The following is a 21,848-nucleotide window of genomic DNA, read 5'->3' as shown; positions in this document are numbered from 1 at the left end:
ATGGTAGCGCCTTTATGGTATTGTGAGCCACCCAGGAGAAGTTATGCCCCCAAAAGGTGACATATAGTTTCATAAACACGTCCCACAAGTGTCTCTTCACTATATACCCAACACAGGCCTACTTATAATAGAACCCAATCCTGTTCAGGGTATGGCATGCTAATCGTCTTCCCCACATAAGCCCTGGCATAGTAACTTCCAACTAAATACTTGAAGGGTTGGAGGAATGAAACAGACTTAAGTACAACCCTCCTCCAGCTCGCTGCCCAAGATGACTCCACTCAAACATTTCACTTAAGTTTTCCTTCACCAAAGTGTTACAACAAGCTTAGTGAACAGCTTTGTGTTAGAGCTAGCTACTTGTTCATCAGACAAGGCCTGGGAGAATTTATGTGCCTGCAATATTTACTCTTGGAGGCCTGTTAAGGAAATACTCCCATATGTTACCTGTTGAAAGACTTACAGACCCAGTTTGCATGTACAGTGGTCAGGAAGGACGTCTGCAAACATTGACATATATTTATTTAAAGTGTTGTTTCAGGATTTTGTACCTGTTTTGCTCCTCACTGCTGCTGATAATCAGTTAGCCCCACTCCATCTCTAGGACATTTACCTGCTTATGAGCCTGATCTAGTGCTGTAGCAAAGAATATTTTCTTTTGTGAGCCACAAATTGTCCAGAGCAAAACTCATGGCATGAGCTGACATGGACCCTGAGTTTTCTGCGCCTCCTTCAGTAATCAGGGCCCCTGAAGATAACCCAGACCATTCTCAGTTCATTTCTCACCGTGGTCCCGCACATGAACTCTTTAACAGTGTGTGAGCTCAAGGGAGACTGAGGAGGTGGAAAGTATTGCTTAGGTGAATGCAGAATGTTTAGAGGAAGGGATTTGTGGTCCTTGCTACCCTAGAGCAGTGGTCTTCACCTGAGGTGCCTTGAGTGACGGTAGAGTGCCGTGGGCAACATTGGCCTCTGTCCCTCTTTCCTTCCCTCTCTCCTCTGATGCCTTCTCACATCTCTGCGTCCCAAAGGCTTGCAGAGTCCTGGCTACAAGCTCCGCAGGCGAATGGTGCCTCTGGGGCTGGTCAGGGGGTGCTATTTGTCAGGAGCTGAGGCAGTCTTGGAGTAAGGAAGCAAGTGGGCGAGGGAGCCCAGCCAGCCAGTCCTCCAGCCCTTGCTGTTGGGAATGGACAGTGTGAGGAGGCACCTCTCTTTGGGGCGGGGGGGCACCTCAGAGACCCGGGGTGGCAGCAGCGGCTGCCAGGAGGACTCCCAAGGAGAGGCTACCAGCTCTGAGAGCCAGTGTGGTGTAATGGTTAAGAGTGATAGGCTCATAATCTGGGGAACCGGGTTCACGTCTCTGCTCCTCCACATGCAGCTGCTGGGCGACCTTGGGCCAGTCACACTTCTTTGAAGTCTCTCAGCCCCACTCACCTCACAGAGTGTTTGCTGTGGGGGAGGAAGGGAAAGGAGAATGTTAGCCGCTTTGAGACTCCTTCGGGTAGTGATAAAGTGGGATATCAAATCCAAACTCTTCTTCTTCTACTTCTCTGCCGGCATGGGTTGATATAACTGGGCTCCTGAGCCCCACAGGGGTGCCGCGGAATGAATGTAGTTGGTCAAGGGAGCCATGGACTCAAAAAGGTTGAAAACCTTTCCCTAGAGGCATAAATGTGTAAAGAAAACAGTGGCCCCTGTAGGCCAAGAGTGTCATTTTGGGCTCCTTTAACCATGAAGGAAAAGGAAAACACATTTTTTGTTTCCCTGCTTTCCCATCTTGCCCAAACCATTCCTTACTGAAATCCATATTTGCAGTGTTTAGTATGGGTGAATGTGTTAGTGAGACTAGTTACATATTTTTAAGCCATGCACCATTCCAGGCTTAACTTCTACAGTGGTACCTTGGGTTAAGAACTTAATTTGTTCTGGAGGTCCGTTCTTAACCTGAAACTGTTCTTAACCTGAGACACCACTTTAGCTAATGGGGCCTGCCACTGTGCCGCCACCACACGATTTCTGTTCCCATCCTGAAGCAAAGTTCTTAACCCGAGGTACTATTTCTGGGTTAGCGGAGTCTGTAACCTGAGGTACCACTGTATTCCACTCCTTATAGAAAGCGTCACCGTTTGAATATCTGCTTTACAGCATATCTTTTAAGACTTGTCTTAACTTGTGTGTTCTCTTGACTTGCAAGGGTTTGATAAACATATCTGCAGTGAACAAATAGTTCAGAAACAAGATGCATACAAAATCCTACTTCAATAACTATGCAAAGCTAGCAAGAAAACGGGGAACCTTAAAAAATGTGCTCCTGAATATAGGGTGGGAGAGAGAGCTCTCCCAACTGCCCTAAACTGATTTTATTGAATCTGAACTTGGTTCTCAATGTTTGCTCCAACCCCAATTGTACTGACCCAAGGTTTTTTTTTTTTTTTAGATATCCCCCTCCCCATTTCAGGCTCCTTTCTGCTGCTGTTTGTTCATGTTGCTATGGCAATGGTTTGCAAGGAGAGTGTTAAATTTCCAAACCCAGTGCATTCCTGACTGGAGCCCTGGGATATTTAACTGCCACTCATTAGTTGCTGGGGGCTGTGTTTTTTGGTTAGAGAGATACAAGATCCAGTCATTCACTGACATGCGTTAATTGATTTTAATATATTTGCTGTCCATTACTGAAGTTGAAATAAAAGAAAAATGGTCGCAAAGAGCAACTCCCTCTTCCTTCAGTGGGTAGGGATAAGAAAGAGTGGGATCTGGTACTGTTGGGACAGAAATGAGGGCCAGTATGATTAAAGCAACAAGAGAGGGAGGACCCAAACTAATGGCTTCAAGTTACAAGGAGATTCTGACTAAATATCAGGAAGAACTTTCTGTCAGGTAGAGCTGTTCGACACTGGGTCTCCCATGGAAGGTGGTGGACTCTCCTTCCTTGGAGGTTTTTAAGCAGAGGTTTGGTAGCCATCTATAGTGGAGACTTCAGTTGAGATCCCTGCATTGCAGCTCTTTGATTCCTTGAGAACAGAATGACACAGTTCCAGAGTGCTGGAGTTGGATTGTGCTAAGGAGCCTTGGTTTCATCTTTGGTACAGATGCACTGTTTGACCTGAAGGGGGCTGAAGTTTTGTGCATGCTCTGGACACTTGGAAAAGCTTGAGCACATTTGTGAAAAAGACAAAGAAGTGCTCACAAAGCACCTACATCTCCCTCTGCTGCAACCCATCTTTTCCTAAGCACAAGAGCTCACATTTGAGGCAAGAGAAGGTCTCGAGCACCTCCCAGCAAAGTATATTTCTCCATCAGGGATTAGACTGAGACTATTACTACCAGGGTACGCGGGTGGCACTGTGGGTTAAACCACAGAGCCTAGGACTTGCCGATCAGAAGGTTGGCGGTTTGAATCCCCGCGACGGGGTGAGCTCCTGTTGCTCAGTCCCAGCTTCTGCCAGCCTAGCAGTTCGAAAGCATGAAGTGCAAGTAGATAAATAGGTACCACTCTGGTGGGAAGGTAAATGGCATTTCCGTGTGCTGCTCTGGTTCACCAGAAGCAGCTTAGTCATGCTGGCCACATGACCCGGAAGCTGTACGCCGGCTCCCTCGGCCAATAAAGCGAGATGAGCACTGCAACCCCAGAGTCATCCATGACTGGACCTAATGGTCAGGGGTCCCTTTACCTTTACCTTACCACTACCAGAGCCCCCAGTGGAAGAATGGTGTTGAATAGTCTCATTATCACTCTGGGGATTTTGGGGCTGATCACATCCCCAGAAGCAAAAGACTTTCTCCCAGGGTTCTGGAGGAGACACACAGCTCCTCATCTGCACTCTTCTCTTGTCTCAAAATAGATTACCCAGTCTTGGGAAAAGGTGCAGGAAGGTAGGATCTGCTCTCCTTACTGGGCAAAAAAGGTAAAGGTAAAGGACCCCTGACAGTTAAGTCCAGTTGCGAACGACTCTGGGGTTGCAGTGCTTATCTCACTTTACAGGTCGAGGAAGCCGACGTTTGTCCACAGACAGTTTTTCTGGGTCATGTGGCCAGCATGATTGACGAAACCAGAGCAGCGCACGGAAACGCCATTTACCTTCCCACTGGATTGGTATCTATTTATCTACTTGCACTTTGACGTGCTTTCGAACTGCTAGGTTGGCAGGAGCTGGGACCGAGCAACGGGAGCTCACCCCCTTGTGGGGATTCGAACCGCCAACCTTCTGATCGGCAAACTCAAGAGGCTCAGTGGTTTAGACCATAGCGCCACCCATGGCTCTTCCCCTTACTGGGCATAGGCTCACCTCGAAGCTTCCTGCAAGGAAATGAAATGCTTGTGGCAGCCATAATTTAGGAACAGTCATTTCTCAGTCTGCACCAGTGTTCACCTCATGAAAGAACCTGTGGTAGCCACTGACAAAGGTACTAGCATCCTGCCCCAAGTGGCTACTTGCTGCTCGCCACCAGCCATTCTCAACTTTGTGCTGCTGCTGCTGCTTCTCACTGCTTCACTAAGCCATTAGCTCTGGCCTTGTTGATCTGTGAGACATTACAAAGGTCCATATACCAGCAATAGCAGCTGCAGAACTTAGGCTATCTTGCCTTGCTCATCTGCACTGTTACACCCACCAGGGATCCTCAGTGCTTCCTGATAAAACAATGCTTCCTACTTTAAAATATGCTACCCAAACACCACACAAATACCCACTGATCTTTGTGAACTGTCAATGAAGCAACCTGCTTCTTTAGCCATAGAAAATGTTAGGAAAAGTGACGGACATTCCTGAGTCTCTAGCCAGCAAGCCTCAGCATGTGCTTGACCACCCCAAGCGTGGCTCACTGTTTTTGTGTTGTTTGGTTTTTGTGAGGAGAAAAGAGGCAAAATCACTGTATATACCAATGTGAACCCCTTTGAAGAAAGGTAGAGTACAAATGCAATAACTGATAAAACTAAAACAAAAAAAATTCCTTCCAGTAGCACCTTAAAGACCAACTAAGTTAGTTCTTGGTATGAGCTTTCGTGTGAATGCACACTTCTTCAGATACACGAAAGCTCATACCAAGAACTAACTTAGTTGGTCTTTAAGGTGCTACTGGAAGGAATTTTTTTTTGTTTTGACTATGGCAGACCAACACGGCTACCTATCTGTAACTGATAAAACTAAATACAGGTCGGAAAGTGCAATCCTATAACCGTTTACTTGGAAATAGGAATCTTGGGTTTTAATGGCTTAGTAGGATCACAGCCTTTGAAATGCCATTAAATGTCAAATGGGTTTGTCATTTCATCCAATTGCAATGCTGATGAACTAGGTTCATTTACTTAAAATTTTATGTTTCATGGTAGTGCTTATCAAATTTGTTGTGACACAATAATACGTAGTTCAATTTCCACTTCACATTTAAACATTATTTTAGGATTTGACCTTTCTAAACAGTGATGGAATTTCTCCTTTTCTGAAAGTAGGAAAGGATACACACAAGAATAAGTTGATGGTTCCCGCTTGAGCTGCCCAGAGTGGCTGGGGTGCTTCTATTATTATTATTATTATTATTATTATTATTATTATTATTATTATTATTATTATTTTCCTAAACTTAGTGTCATGTCTGAAACCTGGAGTGTGGTCTGCTTTGCCAGTGTGGTATAGTGGTTAAGAACGGTGGACTCGTAATCTGGTGAACCGGGTTCGCTTCCCCACTCCTCCACATGCAGCTGCTGGGTGACCTTGGGCTAGTCACACTTCTCTGACATCTCTCAGCCCCACTCACCTCACAGAGTGTTTGTTGTAGGGGAGGAAGGGAAAGGAGAATGTTAGCCGCTTTGAGACTCCTTGGTGTAGTGATAAAGCGGGATATCAAATCCAAACTCTTCTTCTTCTTCTTTGCTCAAAACAACAACAATCCCACAATGCAAAGCCAAGACTGATCTTCACTTGGTAGTCATGGTTCCTTTGAGTGAAAGAAACTTCAATCCCTGGTTTGGACATAATACTTAGCCATGGGTTGTGGCTTGTTGCTTCTGCTCACACTAGTAGAGGACTGAAGCGAAAGCATGGTAATCATGGTTTACCATGATAATGCTGGCAGTTCAAACATAACCTGCAACAGCTGTTGCAATTATTAACCAAGTTTTGACATCACCTTCAGGTAATGCAAAGACGAGTAATCAATCATGACAAAATTTAACTCCTCAACAATTCTGTTGTTAAAATAATGTTAACATGCCTAGACTGAGGCCCGTGAACATCAAAATATTGTGACTGGAATAGATATTTAATGACATGTTTCAGTCAATGGGGCTCAGAGTTAGTTCACGCGGCCATTCTTATATCTAGAGATGTGGGTCAATGGTGTATCATACTTTTATATTATATTGCTCATCATTCAGCGACCTGTTGTTAAAATGTTTTGACAAGTCAATGGGCGTCACTCAGCTTCCTCTGTTGGCTTTGCCAGTGGGACTTTTTGTGTCTAAAAACTTCAGGGAGGGAACCTGTAATATCCCTAAGAGGGCTTAGGTATCTTAGGTATGCCCACAGCTAAGCCCTGCATTGATAGCTATTTTTAAATTACACATTATGTAAGATGGAATGATAGCTGATTAAGGTGCCATACCCTCTCAAAGCGTTTTTGGATCTCAAGAAAAGAATAGGTGAGGCTCTGGTGTACTTCCTTTTTATTTTTATAATTACCATTCATTAATGCTAAGCCATTGTAGCCTTCCATAATTTGAGTGGTGAATCTGCTCAGGAAATTAATTTCCTTTAATGAATAATATTTACTGTCTGCTTAATTTTATGCTGTAACAAATTACTGTAAGTGCATTTTTGGATGCATTGCATGATGGAATTGATTCTTGCTTTGAGAATTGCTAATTTGATGCTTTAGTTTATTTCCAAGGTCGAATGTGAACCTTTATAATAAGTAATGGAAAGGATATGAATTCTACTCACTTAGTTCCATGAAGATTGCAAAAATAAAACAAAAACTTGGAAAGTGTTTAGGATTTATTTCAGTTGTCCGCACAGAACACCATGCTTCTGGGTAGTTGCTTGGGGCAAAGGTTGGGCAGTAGCCGCTGGAATTTCCACTTGATGCTGGATGAAGCCCACCCGTAACGTTTTATGAATGTCTTGAACTCTGGCACCCTCCTAAACTTACGTTACTTTTTGAGCCCTCGACTCTTGGCAGCTATGTTTTTCTCAGGCACAGCTGCATGTATTATACAATGTGCAAAGGGATCTATAAGTTGAGGTACTAATCCAACATTGAGAAGTCTAGAGCAGAACATCTCCTGAAACCAGTTAGCCAGAGAATAATTCACAAGGAGAGAAGTAGATATGGCCAAAAACCCCTTGTGTTCCCTATCTATCCGTCCACGGTTAGCATAACTGTTTGGGTGCTGCTACTTCAGCACACTTTCCAATTCTTTTTCTTCCTCCTGAGGCCCATCCCATAGGTTTTTATTATTATTATTCAGAAAGATACAAGGACAGCTTAAACTCTTATAAGGTAAAGGGACCCCTGACCATTAAGCCCAGTCGTGACCGACTCTGGGGTTGCAGCGCATATCTCACTTTATTGGCTGAGGGAGCCGGCATACAGCTTCTGGGTCATGTGGCCAGCATGACTAAGCCACTTCTGGCGAACCAGAGCAGCACACAGAAACACCGTTTACCTTCCCGCTGGAGTGGTACCTGTTTATCTACTTGCACTTTGATGTGCTTTCGAACTGGTAGGTGGGCAGGAGCAGGGACCGAGCAACGGGAGCTCACTCCGTCATGGGGATTCGAACCACCAACCTTCCGATCGGCAAGCCCTAGGCTCTGTGGTTTAACCCACAGCGCCACCTGCGTCCCAAACTCTTATAGTGTGTACATAATAACACTGATAAACACACAGCTATATACACAAAACTGCTTTAAAAAGTAGATGTGTGATAATCATAAATAAAATCAGTTAAGCTTGTAAAGTAAACATAGAGCTGCTAAACCCCGCCCCCAAGCCTCCACCTGATTGGTTGGCTATCTGGGGGCGTGGCGCGGCAGCCAGGCCAGCTGGGCAGGGGCTGGAACGCCCCCTCCCAAGACTGGGAATGGCTCCTGCTCACAATTCCTCCCCTCTGTAAGGTGGAGAAGCTTTGCCAGATGCCAACCAACCAACTATCCATTGCCAACCTAAGCACACCTACCCACCTGAAAGAAGAGTAACCATCCTGACTGACCCTATACCTTTCTTTTTTCTATCTCCCAGAACTGTCTGATGTAGTAGATAAAACAAGAGGTGGGGCCCTGTCCGCTTCTGTCCTTGGGACAGGAATCACAGGAATGGGTGATGTGCATGATAGTTATTGCACATAGCAATTTATACAATTAAAATAATAGCACTGTGCTTTATAAAGCAAATGGCATATTCAACTGGAAGTCTTCAGTGAGTAATAAAATATCTGCAATGCAGAACTGACTTCATTTGCAACAAACGGGTGCACTATGTGTGATTCACTAATCTGTTCCATGTACATTTTTTAATTTAAAAAATACATACAGAAATACCACTGGTGAAGGTGGGTGCAGTGCTTTTTTTCTAAAAAAAAGTTTAGGGGTGCTCTCATTTTCCTACTCACATTGAAATACTGCCCCTCAACAAGACCAAACTTAGATTAAAAAATGTTTTGGGGTATGCATCCCTCTGCGTCCCCCCAGAAAAAAGCACTGGGTGAGTGGATCCCTAGGGAAAGGTAATGCCTGCTTTTCCAGAATTCACTCTTCCTTACAGCCATGGCCCCAGAGCAACATGTGCATTAACGTCCTTCAATGTCAACTTTAAGTGGTGCAAACTGAAGTCAAACTGTTGGAGGAGTTACAGTGCCTGCTGTGGCTGTAGAGACCAATAGAGGAGAGACATGAAGTTTCTTCTCTCTGCGCTCCTCCCAATGGCCATTCCTTTGCCTACAAGGGATTCCCACATGGTGGGGTTGATGTTGCCAGCCTTCATATCATGTTTGTAACACAGAGTTGGCCTACCAACAGGCCTGGTGCCTGAAGTCAGCTCATCATAGAGCACGTCCTTCAGATCCTGCCATTTTCCATTCTGTAGACATGACCAGACCAGTGTAGACGTCGCTGAGACAGGAGTGCAAACATGCTGGGAATGTGGGCATAGGAGAGCACATCTTTGTTTGAGACTCTGCCCTGCCTTGTGATGCCCAAAATAGCTCTGATGCGGTGCATGTAGAAGACATTGAGGCAGGTGTAAGTTACTACTACTCGTGGTAGTAGTAAAGTTGGTAAAAACGGTGGGACTTGACATGCTTTCTCCAGTAATCAAAGTTGTTAGGCCTTCAGCTAGTGATAGTTTAATGGCGATAGTTTAGTTTAATGGTGATAGTTTGTTAAACTGACCGGAAGGTTTGTGTGCCACTGTACCTAAAAGTGCAAGTTGTAGTTGTTTAGTTGTTTAGTCGTTTAGTCGTGTCCGACTCTTCGTGACCCCATGGACCAGAGCACTCCAGGCACTCCTGTCTTCCACTGCCTCCCGCAGTTTGGTCAGACTCATGTTTGTAGCTTTGACAACACTGTCCAACCATCTCATCCTCTGTCGTCCCCTTCTCCTTGTGCCCTCCATCTTTCCCAGCATCAGGGTCTTTTCCAGGGAGTCTTCTCTTCTCATGAGGTGTCCAAAGTACTGGAGCCTCAGCTTCAGGATCTGTCCTTCCAGTGAGCACTCAGGGCTGATTTCCTTAAGAATGGATGCGTTTGATCTTCTTGCAGTCCATGGGACTCTCAAGAGTCTCCTCCAACACCATAATTCAAAAGCATCAATTTTTCGGCGATCAGCCTTCATGGTCCAAGTGCAAGTTATATTGTTTATTTGTCTTGTATTGGATGTTGCACATGGAAGGATATAAATTTAACCAACAAATATGCATGTTTCTATCACCCAGTTTAGAACCTTGTTCCCTCCAGATGTTTTAAACTACAATTTCCATTTTCCTCAGCCAGCTTGGCTATGCAGATTGATAACCTTTTCCCCCTAGCTGCAATTTTATTTCTTTTATTGGGTCAGTTTATACTGGAATTGCTTGTGTTTTTGGTGAATTTGTATGCTCTTGTCAGGGCACAAGTGTTCAAATTGTGTAGTTCTGGATGACATGTTTCCCTCCATATTTTCATTTCACAGCTCTGAAAATAAGGACACGTTATTCCTTGCTCAGCAGTTTCTCTAAAGTATTGGATGCCATTATAGATTTATGATACAACTGATCAGAATCTGAAGAGAGGTTAAACCATGGAGGAAAAATAAAATGTCCGGTAATTAAATTTGGAGAAATGTTTTCTTCGGAAAATTTATTGCCTTTAAGTAAATGTTGGTTTAGCTAATGGGGCCCGTGTAGGAAGAGGGAGAACACTGAACCAACCTTAGATGTGCATGATAGTTATTGCACATAGCAATTTCCATTTATACAATTAAAATAATAGCACTCTGTGCTTTATAAAGCAAATGGCATATTCAATTGGAAGTCTTCGGTGAGTTATAAAATAGCTGCAATGCAGAACTGGCTTCATTTGCAACGAACGGGTGCATTATGTGTGATTCACTAATCTGTTCCCTGTACATTTTTTAATTTAAAAAATACATACAGAAATGTGCAGTGTGTGTTCACTTAAAACTTTTCTGTGCTGATACAGACTATAGCATCCTGATTTAAAATACAACTATTAATTTCACAACAAAATCACCCTGATTTATAAGCTTAACCAATCTTATATAAATCCAGTAATTCTTTCCTTTTTTCTATACATGTTGCTATAATGAGCACTTGTTTGTAATCTGTCAGTTCTTCTACAAAGCAATGTATGCTACATTATCCAGTAACCTGTGCAGTTGAACTGTAAATTCAGGTTATTAAATAAATCATTAGTCCAAAATGCTTTCTGTTCCAGTTATTTACCTTTGTGTTATCGATAACTAATCATAAATTTGCTAATACATTTTATAAAATCTTTCATGATACATGTTCTCAAAAGAAGCAAAAATGATAGTCTTTGCAAAACAGTTTGTCTGGTTTAATTACAAAACCAAACCAAGCATATTTCATCGTTTTTGTTAGATTGGGTGGATTAGTTTTACTCTGGTCTCACTTGTGAAGTAAGATTTGATGCTGACTTTTCCTGTCAGTGACTTGCAATCATAGCACCCAAAAGCTTATTTGCCACCCTCACCCTGTCTAATTGCATCCCTCTGGGAAAATTCCAAGTACAATGCTTCAGGTTACAGACTCCGCTAACCCAGAATTAGTCCCTCGGGTTAAGAACTTTGCTTCAGGATGAGAACAGAAATCGTGCGGCGGCTGGGGAGGCCCCATTAGCTAAAGTGGTACCTCAGGTTAAGAACGGTTTCAGGTTAAGAACAAACCTCGAGAACAAATTAAGCTCTCAACCCAAGGTACCACTGTACTCCTTGTTTGTGGCCTTGCCTATTTTGGGAGCATGTAGCCCTCTTCTTCTGTGATGCTGGTAGTTTGGGTAGTTTGAGGTGCCCCAAGAGTGATGAAAGACCGATGAGGCACTAGAAAAATCTAAATGGTCTTTGGCTTCTTCCATTAGCCCATTGTTGTTGTATCATTCATGTAATGGGAATTGGGGTTGCTTGTGTGTAAGCCACAAACTGCTCCAAGCTGGTTGTATGGCTAAACCTTTCCCTGGCTTGACAGCCCTTACAACGCGGCTGTCTCAGTCACTGGCAGAATCCGTCAGTGGGTGTTTCCTGAACTTCTTCCAACATAAAAATTCCTTGACTCCAAGTCTCCTCCTAGCTTCTCTGCGCGGAAGCTTTCTGCGCAGCCTAGGCGTGCCAAGCGGAGGTCCTGTGCTCTCCCCGCTGATCTCACTGGAAGAGTCTCGGAGCCTTCCCTCCGAAGTACTCTCAGCCTCCCCTTTCTTCCTGGTGTCACCTTGATTTCCTTCCCCAGCGGAAGCTCTCCCTCTCTCCTTGCTAGTTCCCTCTCCGGCATCATTGGGGAGCCTTACCTCTCCTCTTAGCTCCGATGGCAGTTCCCTGACAATTCATTTCATTATTAATAATACATATGTATATATATTTATAATAAAGAACAAATGAAAGCTTATACCCAGAACAAACTTACTTGGTCTCTAAGGTGCTACTGGACAATTTTTTATTTTTTAAAATTTATTTCAACTGTGTCAGACCAACACGGCTACCTACCTGAATCTCTATTTTTGAGTTCACCTTAAATCAACTTTTGCTGTTTTACCAATACTGTGGGACTCAGGATAGTGTTGTTTATATTGTACCATTTTTAATTTTTTTTATTTACTACTATTTTTAATTTATTTATTTATTTTAATAAAAGTAAAGATGGGAGAGTTCTCTGGATCCCAGATTGCTACCCAATCTCCTAAAGGTAAAGGTAAAGGGACCCCTGACCGTTAGGTCCAGTCGCGGACGAATCTGGGGTTGCGGCGCTTATCTCATTTTACTGGCCGAGGGAGCTGGTGTACAGCTTCTGGGTCATGTGGCCAGCATGACTAAGCCGCTTCTGGCAAACCAGAGCAGCACACGGAAACACCGTTTACCTTCCCACCGGAGCAGTACTTATTTATCTACTTGCACTTTTACGTGCTTTCGAACTGCTTGGTTGGCAGGAGCAGGCACCGAGCAACGGGAGCTTAACCCATCGCGGGGATTCGAACTGCCGACCTTCTGATCAGCAAGCCCTAGGCTCCTAGTGTACCATATATTCACATGTATTCAGTAAAAGTCTGCTTTGGGGGAATTTGCAATGCTACCCTCAATATCTTTACTGGAAACTAATGTGCACACAAAGAACTGCAGTAATAGACAACCAAGAGGAAACCTGTGGATTTTCACTGTGACTTAGAAGGGAATTGTGGGTACTGAGTCCACCGTACCATGGTCAAACTAATTATGACTACATAATGGGTCTCCAGCAGAACTTGTCGAACTGGGGCAATGCTCTCCCTCTGTTCAAGGGATTCAGATTGAGTTCAAAATAAGACTATTGGTCTTGTCTCTTCCTTATAGGGACCCTTTTCTTAGTGTGGTATACAAGCAAGGGGGGAAATCCCTGTTAGAAAAGCACAGGAACTTTAGAAAACAAAACAACAACATGGCTTAGAGGCAAAGGAAGTCATTGTAGATCCATTCCATGCGACTGATTGATTTTCCCTCACTTTTCTTTCAGTTTTAGAGCTTGCTTAAGGCACTGGCTTCATCACTTGAGCATCTGAGCATCTTTCTCTAGCAACCATGGCTCATTCTTTCTGAGGGGATAAATCTGTGTCGGGGCTGTACCACTTCAGAATGGGGTCATATGACTAAATGTTCTTCAACAGATGAATCCCTGCAGAGAAAAATAAAGTTGGAGAAAAACGTTTCTAGCCTAGCCTACACCCTTGACATAACTGCATGGTGTTTTCTGGGGGTTTTTAATGGTGGATATTTCAGCATATGAACTCTCAAATGCACTTCAGAGAGTAAATAAAGACTCAAATAACAATGCCTTCAGCATTTAAAATCTAAAAATTAACATTGTTTAAAGATTGCCCTGGGGTTTCCTGAACAGATTTCTTTGTTCTGTACCAGATCTCCAATAGTTATGGTGTTGTGTTAGGTCTAGTGTGACCCAAGTTCAGCATCAACAATCAGACATGAATTTCACTGGGTGATCTTAGTTCACTTGCTGTCTCTCAGTCTAACTTCCCTTACAGGTTCAGGCATTGTAGCCGTGTTGGTCTGACGCAGTCAAAATAAAAAATAATAATTGTCCAGTCGCACCTTAGACACCAACTAAGTTTGTTCTGGGTATAAGCTTTTGGGTGCATACACACTTCTTCAGATACACTGAAACAGAAGTCACCAAAAGCTTATACAGTCATACCTCAGGTTAAAGTCGCTTCGGGTTAAATCCTTTGAGGTAGCGTCCTGCGGCGGCCTGGAAGTAATGGAACTAGTTACTTCTGGGTTTCGCCGCATGCGCAGATGCTGAAAATGATGTCATGCGCAGAAGCAGCGAATCGCGGCACGCGGAGGAACGTGTTGTATTCAGCTCAGGATCCGAACGGAGCGCCAGAACGGATCCCGTTCGCATCCGCAGGTACCACTGTATATAGTGGGAGGGTGGGGTGGGGTTTCCCTTACAGGGTTATTGTGAGGATAAACTACGGGGAGAACTATGCAGCACTCCTTTGAAGAGGGGTGAAATAAAAATTTAATAAATAATTTTAACTTGCCATTTCAACTGCATGTCCATCACAGTTAGCAATGTGCACCTGCAACACCCAAACCAGGGTGCTCAGTGAGCTTGGCAGAATCTGGTCCACTGTTTTTGATTGTTCACTATTCTCTGTGCATGAGACTGAAATTCTGTTTTTAATAAGTAAACAAATAGGGGCAGGATTTGCCCTATGCCTTGTCACCGAGATAAAAAAAAATGTAAGAGTGTTTTAGCATCTTATACATTCTTTTTTGAGAAATAAGGATCTTTGTGTAAGATTGGATGGTAAGAGGATGCAATTAGTGCACTGCTATAATTGTGCTATTGTTTCCTCCCCCCTTATCTTTTGGCAGTTTAAAATTATTTTTTAGTTAATATTTTAATTTGTAAACTACCTTAAGTGCATTGGCAACATGTGATATATATAAATGCATTAAATAGTGTGTTGTGTGCATACTTATATTTAAATCAAAGGTGAAGGTCAATCATATGCATATCTTATTTGGAAATATATCCAAATAAATAGCCTTGGTGTGTTTGGAGGGTTTTGTCACCAGGTGGTGCCTTCTGTTAAGAGTAATTTTGAAGTTTATGCATATAAAATGGAAGCATAGATGAATATTAATTATTGACATTTAATGGCACATGAATATTACTATTAAGTTAATTTGGTTTTATACAAATATTTCATCCAAAGTCATTTAATATTAAGTTTTAGCCACATTGCTGTGTTATTTAAATTTAAGTAAAGGTAAAGGGACCCTTGACATTTAAGTCCAGTCGTGAACAACACTGGGGTTGCAGAGCTCATCTCGTTTTACAAGCCGAGGGAGCTGGTGTTTGTCCACTTCCACAGACAGTTTTTCCGGGTCATGCAGCCAGCATGACTAAGCTGCTTCTGGCGAAGCCAGAGCAGCACAGGAAACACCATTTACTTTCCCACCAGAGCGGTACCTATTTATCTACTTGCACTACGTGCTTTCGAACTGCTAGGTTGGCAGGAGCAGGGACCGATCAACAAGAGCTCACCCCGTTGCAGGGATTCGAACCGCCAACATTCCGATCAGCACACCCAAACAGCACAGTGGTTTAAACCACAGCGCCACCCATGTCCCTTATTTAAATTTAAGTGAGATTAAATCACATCACTTGTCTCTTAATTTCCATGCAAGCCTAGTTACAGATAGGTAGCCGTGTTGGTCTGCCATAGTCAAAACAAAAAAATTCCTTCCAGCAGCACCTTAAAGACCAACTAAGTCAGTTCTTGGTATGAGCTTTCGTGTGCATGCACACTTCTTCAGATACACTGAAACAGAAGTTTCCAGACCCTTCTATATAGTGAGAAGGTGGGGAGGGGTATTACTCAGAAGGGTGGTGGGAATGGGTGATTGGCAGATAGCTGTGATGAGCCTGGCCTGTTTGTCCAATATAGAGAGCTGGACACTTTGTAGACACTGGCACCAGAGCCTGCAATAAACCCAGATGCCAACTTTGCTGCCACATACACCCGGACAACACCATTACTGGCCCCAACAACATCACACATACCATCTCGGGACTATTTAATTGCTCATCGTCTAACATTGTGTATGCCATCAAATGCCAACAGTGTCCTTCAGCTCTCTATATTGGACAAACAGGCCAGACCTTACGCCAAAGAATAAACGGACATAAATCGGACATCAGGAATCACAAGACAGAGAAACCAGTAGGAGAACACTTCAATCTCCCAGGACATTCTATACAAGATCTCAAAGTAGCTGTTTTACTACAAAGGAATTTCAGAAATAGACTGGAAAGAGAAGCTGCTGAATTACAACTTATCACCAAACTTAAAACCATGGAGAAACCTGGTCTGAACAAAGACCTTGGATTCTTATCTCATTATACATAACAAAGCCATTTTTCACCTTTTCACCCCTTGCTTTTTCCTGTAAGACCTATTGCAGTCGTTAAGAGTCGTCAACAGGCTCATCACAGCTATCTGCCAATCACCCATTCCCACCACCCTTCTGAGTAATACCCCTCCCCACCTTCTCACTATATAGAAGGGTCTGGAAACTTCTGTTTCAGTGTATCTGAAGAAGTGTGCATGCACACGAAAGCTCATACCAAGAACTGACTTAGTTGGTCTTTAAGGTGCTGCTGGAAGGAATTTTTTTTTGTCATGCAAGCCTAGAAACAAGTTAAACTGTACCTGTGTTGCATAGATGTTTTAGTGAAATATGTAAATTCATCAAACGGTTGACAGTCTTCTTACTAAACATTTGTTTTCACTCTTTTTAGAAAGCTTTTCCTCTTCTTTGTTTCTTTCTTCAGTAGAATACAAGCAATGGAGCCGGACATAAACATAACTTTCCCTGGACAGAAAGACTTATCCTGTCCAGAGAAGGTTTTTGATCAAGTGGAGTTGATTCCCCCTCTCCCTATAGCCCCCAGCACCCCTCTCCCCTGCCCCACTTTTCCAGGGGGGTCCCTGGACCCTCCAGAAGAGAGTGGGTGGTGGTGCTGGGGACTACAAAGAGAGGAAAGCAGAAGAAAGATTCTTTACTCTGCTATGGGGATCTCCCCTGAATAAAATCAGCAGTAGTGAAGTCTCGATCCAGCCCATTATAAACTCTGAGTAAATATTTTAATACAAATATTGAGAGTCTGGAAAAAAATTGCTCTTCCTTTCAAACTGCAAGTCTGGCTAAGGGTTGTCTGGAATGGTGTGTGCATTTTTTCAAAAATGAGTTCTTCATTGCTACATTTTTGAAAAGTGATTGTTTCTTTGTTGTTGATAGCAAGTCATTCATTCTAAGGTAATGTGCATAATTCAGATCTTGTTTGAATTATAGTGGTCCGGATCAGCTTGAAATACCTGTTCTTAAACAGAAGTTCTTTGTATGATATATGAATCTACCTAAGTATTTCTCTCTTTTTTTCCTCCTTAGGGACCTTAGTGAAAACCAGATTCATGCCATTCCTAGAAAGGCTTTCCGTGGAGCTGTAGACATTAAAAACCTGTAAGTATTTTTTAATTCCTTCATAATAAAAAGTTAACACCATTTCATTTATTTTATACATAAATCTATATTTGTCTATGCACTTCATTAAGTAATATATGGTGATGTCATATTACTTAAATTGGATTTAGTAACAAAAACTAAAGGATATCGCATTCTAATTTTACATCTGTGTTAATGTCTGAAATGGTCTATGTCTTTCCCTGATCAAAAGTGCACTTAGTGTTTATATTCTTAGTTGAAAGTTATTTTAATTGTAAGTATTTTTAAACATTTCAACTCAACAGCATATATATTCCTTACATTAGATTTTTATTTTTAAAATGAATGCAATGAATTTTTTAGCATTCCTGAAGAATAAAAACATGTTGCCTCAGAGTTTCCCAAACTTGGACCTCCAATTGTCTTTGGACTACACTTCCCATCATCCCTGATCACTGGCCTTTCTAGCTAGGGATGATGGGAGTTGTAGTAAGAAAGAAAGAAAGAAAGAAAGAAAGAAAGAAAGAAAGAAAGAAAGAAAGAAAGAAAGAAACCCTGGCCTAGGGTAACCATCTCAAAAAAGGCCACACACTGTTTTTGCAGACTTTCAAAATATAGAGAGATGCATTATGGAGTTGATACTTTATTAACCAGTTACCACATTTCAAGTACAGTGGTGCCTCGCAAGACGAAATTAATTCGTTCCGCAAGTCTCTTCGTCTTGCGAGTTTTTTGTCTTGCGAAGCACGGTTTTCCATAGGAATGCATTGAAAATCAATTACAGTGGTGCCCCGCAAGACGAATGCCTCGCAAGACGAAAAACCCGCAAGACGAAAGGGTTTTTCGGTTTTTGCGACGCTTCGCTAGACGATTTTCCCTATGGGCTTGCATCGCAAGACGAAAGCCCATAGGGAAATCTCGGGGACCTTTTTTTAAATGCTGGCGGTGGGGAGCAAAGCCTTCCCCCCCCCTCCGGACTTCAGAAGAGGTCCAGGAAGGCCGGCGGGGGCGAAAGGCTTTGCTCCCCACCGCCAGCATTTTAAAAGCGGTCCGGGATAGCAGGGAAGCGCTTCCCGCTATCCCGGACGGCTTTTGAAGGCAGGCAGGGGGGGCAAAGACTTTTGCCCCCCCTGCCTGCCTAACCGGGGGCTTTTAAATCGCCCCGGGACTGTCCGGGGCGATTTAAAAGCCCCCGGACGGCTTTTGAAGCCTCCCCCCGCCGCCCGGCTTCGGGGCATCGTCCCGATGCCGGGCGGTGGGGCAGGAACGCCTCCCCCCGCCGCCCGGCATTGGGGCATTGTCCCGGTGCCGGGCGGTGGGGCAGGAACGCCTCCCCCAGCCGCCCGGCATCGGAACGATGTCCCGAAGCCGGGCGGCCGGGCGGGAAAGCCTCCCCCCGCCGCCCGGCTTCGGGGCATCGTCCCGATGCCGGGCGGTGGGGCAGGAACGCCTCCCCCCGCCGCCCGGCATCGGGGCATCGTCCCGATGCCGGGCGGTGGGGCAGGAACGCCTCCCCCAGCCGCCCGGTATCGGAACGATGTCCCGAAGCCGGGCGGCCGGGCGGGAAAGCCTCCCCCCGCCGCCCGGCTTCGGGGCATCGTCCCGATGCCGGGCGGTGGGGCAGGAACGCCTCCCCCCGCTGCCCGGCATCGGGGCATCGTCCCGATGCCGGGCGGTGGGGCAGGAACGCCTCCCCCAGCCGCCTGGCATCGGAACGATGTCCCGAAGCCGGGCGGCCGGGCGGGAAAGCCTCCCCCCGCCGCCCGGCTTCGGGGCATCGTCCCGATGCCGGGCGGTGGGGCAGGAACGCCTCCCCCAGCCGCCCGGCTTCGGGGCATCCTCCCGATGCCGGGCGGTGGGGCAGGAACGCCTCCCCCAGCCGCCCAGCTTCGGGGCATCGTCCCGATGCCGGGCGGTGGGGCAGGAACGCCTCCCCCCGCCGCCCGGCATCGGGGCATCGTCCCGATGCCGGGCGGTGGGGCAGGAACGCCTCCCCCAGCCGCCCGGCTTCGGGGCATCGTCCTGATGCCGGGCGGTGGGGCAGGAACGCCTCCCCCAGCCGCCCGGCTTCGGGGCATCGTCCCGATGCCGGGCGGTGGGGCAGGAACGCCTCCCCCCGCCGCCCGGCTTCGGGGCATCGTCCCGATGCCGGGCGGTGGGGCAGGAACGCCTCCCCCAGCCGCCCGGCTTCGGGGCATCGTCCCGATGCCGGGCGGTGGGGCAGGAACGCCTCCCCCAGCCGCCCGGCTTCGGGGCATCGTTCCGATGCCGGGCGGTGGGGCAGGAACGCCTCCCCCCACCGCCCGGCATCGGAACGATGTCCCGAAGCCGGGCGGCCGGGCGGGAAAGCCTCCCCCCGCCGCCCGGCATCGGAACGATGTCCCGAAGCCGAGCGGCGGGGCGAGAAAGCCTTTGTCCCCCCTGCCTGCCTTCCCAGGGGCTTTTAAATCGCCCCGGACAGCGGAGAAGTCCTCCGCTGTCCCGGGCGATTTTAAAATGCCGCCCGCCAGAAGAGGTCGGGGGAAGGCGTTTTCCATAGGAACGCATTAATTTATTTTCAATGCATTCCTATGGAAAACCGTGCTTCGCAAGACGAAAAACTCGCAAGACGAAGAGACTTGCGGAACGAATTAATTTCGTCTTGCGAGGCACCACTGTAATGCGTTCCTATGGAAAACGCCTTCCCCCGACCTCTTCTGGCGGGCGGCATTTTAAAATCGCCCGGGACAGCGGAGGACTTCTGTCCGGGGCGATTTAAAAGCCCCACCGTTCCTGCCCCACCGAAGCCGGGCGGCGGGGGGAGGCTTTCCCGCCCGGCCGCCCGGCTTCGGGACATCGTTCCGATGCCAGGCGGCTGGGGGAGGCGTTCCTGCCCCACCGCCCGGCATCGGGACGATGCCCCTAAGCCGGGCGGCGGGGGGAGGCTTTCCTGCCCCGAAGCCGGGCGGCGGGGGGAGGCTTCAAAAGCCGTCCGGGGGCTTTTAAATCGCCCCGGACAGTCCCGGGGCGATTTAAAAGCCCCCGGTTAGGCAGGCAGGGGGGGCAAAAGTCTTTGCCCCCCCTGCCTGCCTTCAAAAGCCGTCCGGGATAGCGGGAAGCGCTTCCCTGCTATCCCGGACCGCTTTTAAAATGCTGGCGGTGGGGAGCAAAGCCTTTCGCCCCTGCCGGCCTTCCTGGACCTCTTCTGAAGTCCGGAGGGGGGGGGGAAGGCTTTGCTCCCCACCGCCAGCATTTAAAAAAAGGTCCCCAAGATTTCCCTATGGGCTTTCGTCTTGCGATGCAAGCCCATAGGGAAAATCGTCTAGCGAAGCGTCGCAAAAACCGAAAAACCCTTTCGTCTTGCGGGTTTTTCGTCTTGCGAGGCATTCGTCTTGCGGGGCACCACTGTATTATCTCAGTTCTCCAAGCAGTTGGGCTACAACCAATCCAAGGATTTTAATATTTATTTTCTTACTGTTATTTTCTTATTTACATATATTAATGGCCTCATTTACATGATCGTATCTTGGATTTGTAAACCAAGTTATGAATTATCCTGGTGGTGCTATGGGATGCACACAACCATTTCCATTCCTTCCCTTCTCAGCACACCATAATTAAATTTTGATGTCTTCTAGCAACCACAGTTTCCCATTAGGTCCAGATCAGAAAATTATGGTTACCAGGTTCGGAACAAGCCAAGATATTAAATCATCCTAAAATTGTGGTTTTAGACCCTATATAGTTCCAAACATGGAAAAGGAACTATATTTTCCTGTTTTAGATACAATGGGAAACAACATTTAATTGAAGACTTTCTTGCTCAACTGCAGAAGGGAAAGAGCGGCCCATGCATAAGTAGCTTGGCTTACTAAGACAAGAGATGCTCACCGATTCCAGGCGAATGTTCAAGCATTTCTCTGGGCTTGTTGATTTCTTAATTAATATGTGGCATGATAATTATTCACTCCCAAGGTTCTGAATTAAAAAGTGTGTGATTGAGTTACAGAAACACTTCCCTCCATTTTCTCTTAATTGGATGTAATGTGCTTTGAATATGTCAACCCTTCATCAAAACCAGTAAGACCCTTCTGGTCTTCTGAATGATGATGATGATGTTGTTGTAGTTGTTATTGTTCTTCTTCTTATTGTTATTATTGAAAAGATCTTCGTTCTTTGTTTGGGTCTCATTTTTCCCACCTTCTTAACTACCAGCAATTGCAAAGATGCATTACATGTTTTATGCAACAATTACTTAAGCATATATGCATGGTTAGTGATATATATGTATACTAGCAATTCAAGTGGCAGCATTTTAAACACCTGAAAGATAGATGTATAATAGATAAATAGGTACCACTCCAGCGGGAAGGTAGTTTCCGTGCGCTGCTCTGGTTTGCCAGAAGCGGCTTAGTCATGTTGGCCACATGACCTGGAAGCTGTCTGCAGACAAACACCAGCTCCCTCAGCCAGTAAAGCGAGATGAGCACTCAACCCCAGAGTCCTCCGCAAGTGGGCCTAATGGTCAGGGGTCCCTTTACCTTTTCAGGTAGATGATGCCTCCATTAAAAGCAAACGCGAATCTATTCCAGTCAATTACTGGCTGCATTGTGCTATTTTCATTTTGCCCATTATGT

General features: G+C 45.6%; 1 protein-coding gene across 6 annotated transcripts in view; it reads left to right on the top strand.

The window, feature by feature from the left end:
* The window catches only part of SLIT2 (slit guidance ligand 2), a 244,603-nt gene that overhangs the window by 118,182 nt on the left and 104,573 nt on the right, over positions 1–21,848 (top strand). For all 6 annotated transcript variants that reach the window (XM_081924339.1, XM_081924337.1, XM_081924338.1 and 3 more), the window contains exon 5: positions 17,179–17,250. In XM_081924339.1, coding sequence (XP_081780465.1) covers positions 17,179–17,250 — 72 coding nt within the window. The remainder of the gene's footprint in view (positions 1–17,178; positions 17,251–21,848) is intronic.

The sequence above is a fragment of the Podarcis melisellensis genome, assembly GCF_964234715.1.
Source record: "Podarcis melisellensis genome assembly, chromosome: 9".
NCBI lineage: Eukaryota > Metazoa > Chordata > Lepidosauria > Squamata > Lacertidae > Podarcis > Podarcis melisellensis.
The sequence above is the reverse complement of the archived record's forward strand: the minus strand, read 5'-3'. Positions and strand labels throughout refer to the sequence as shown.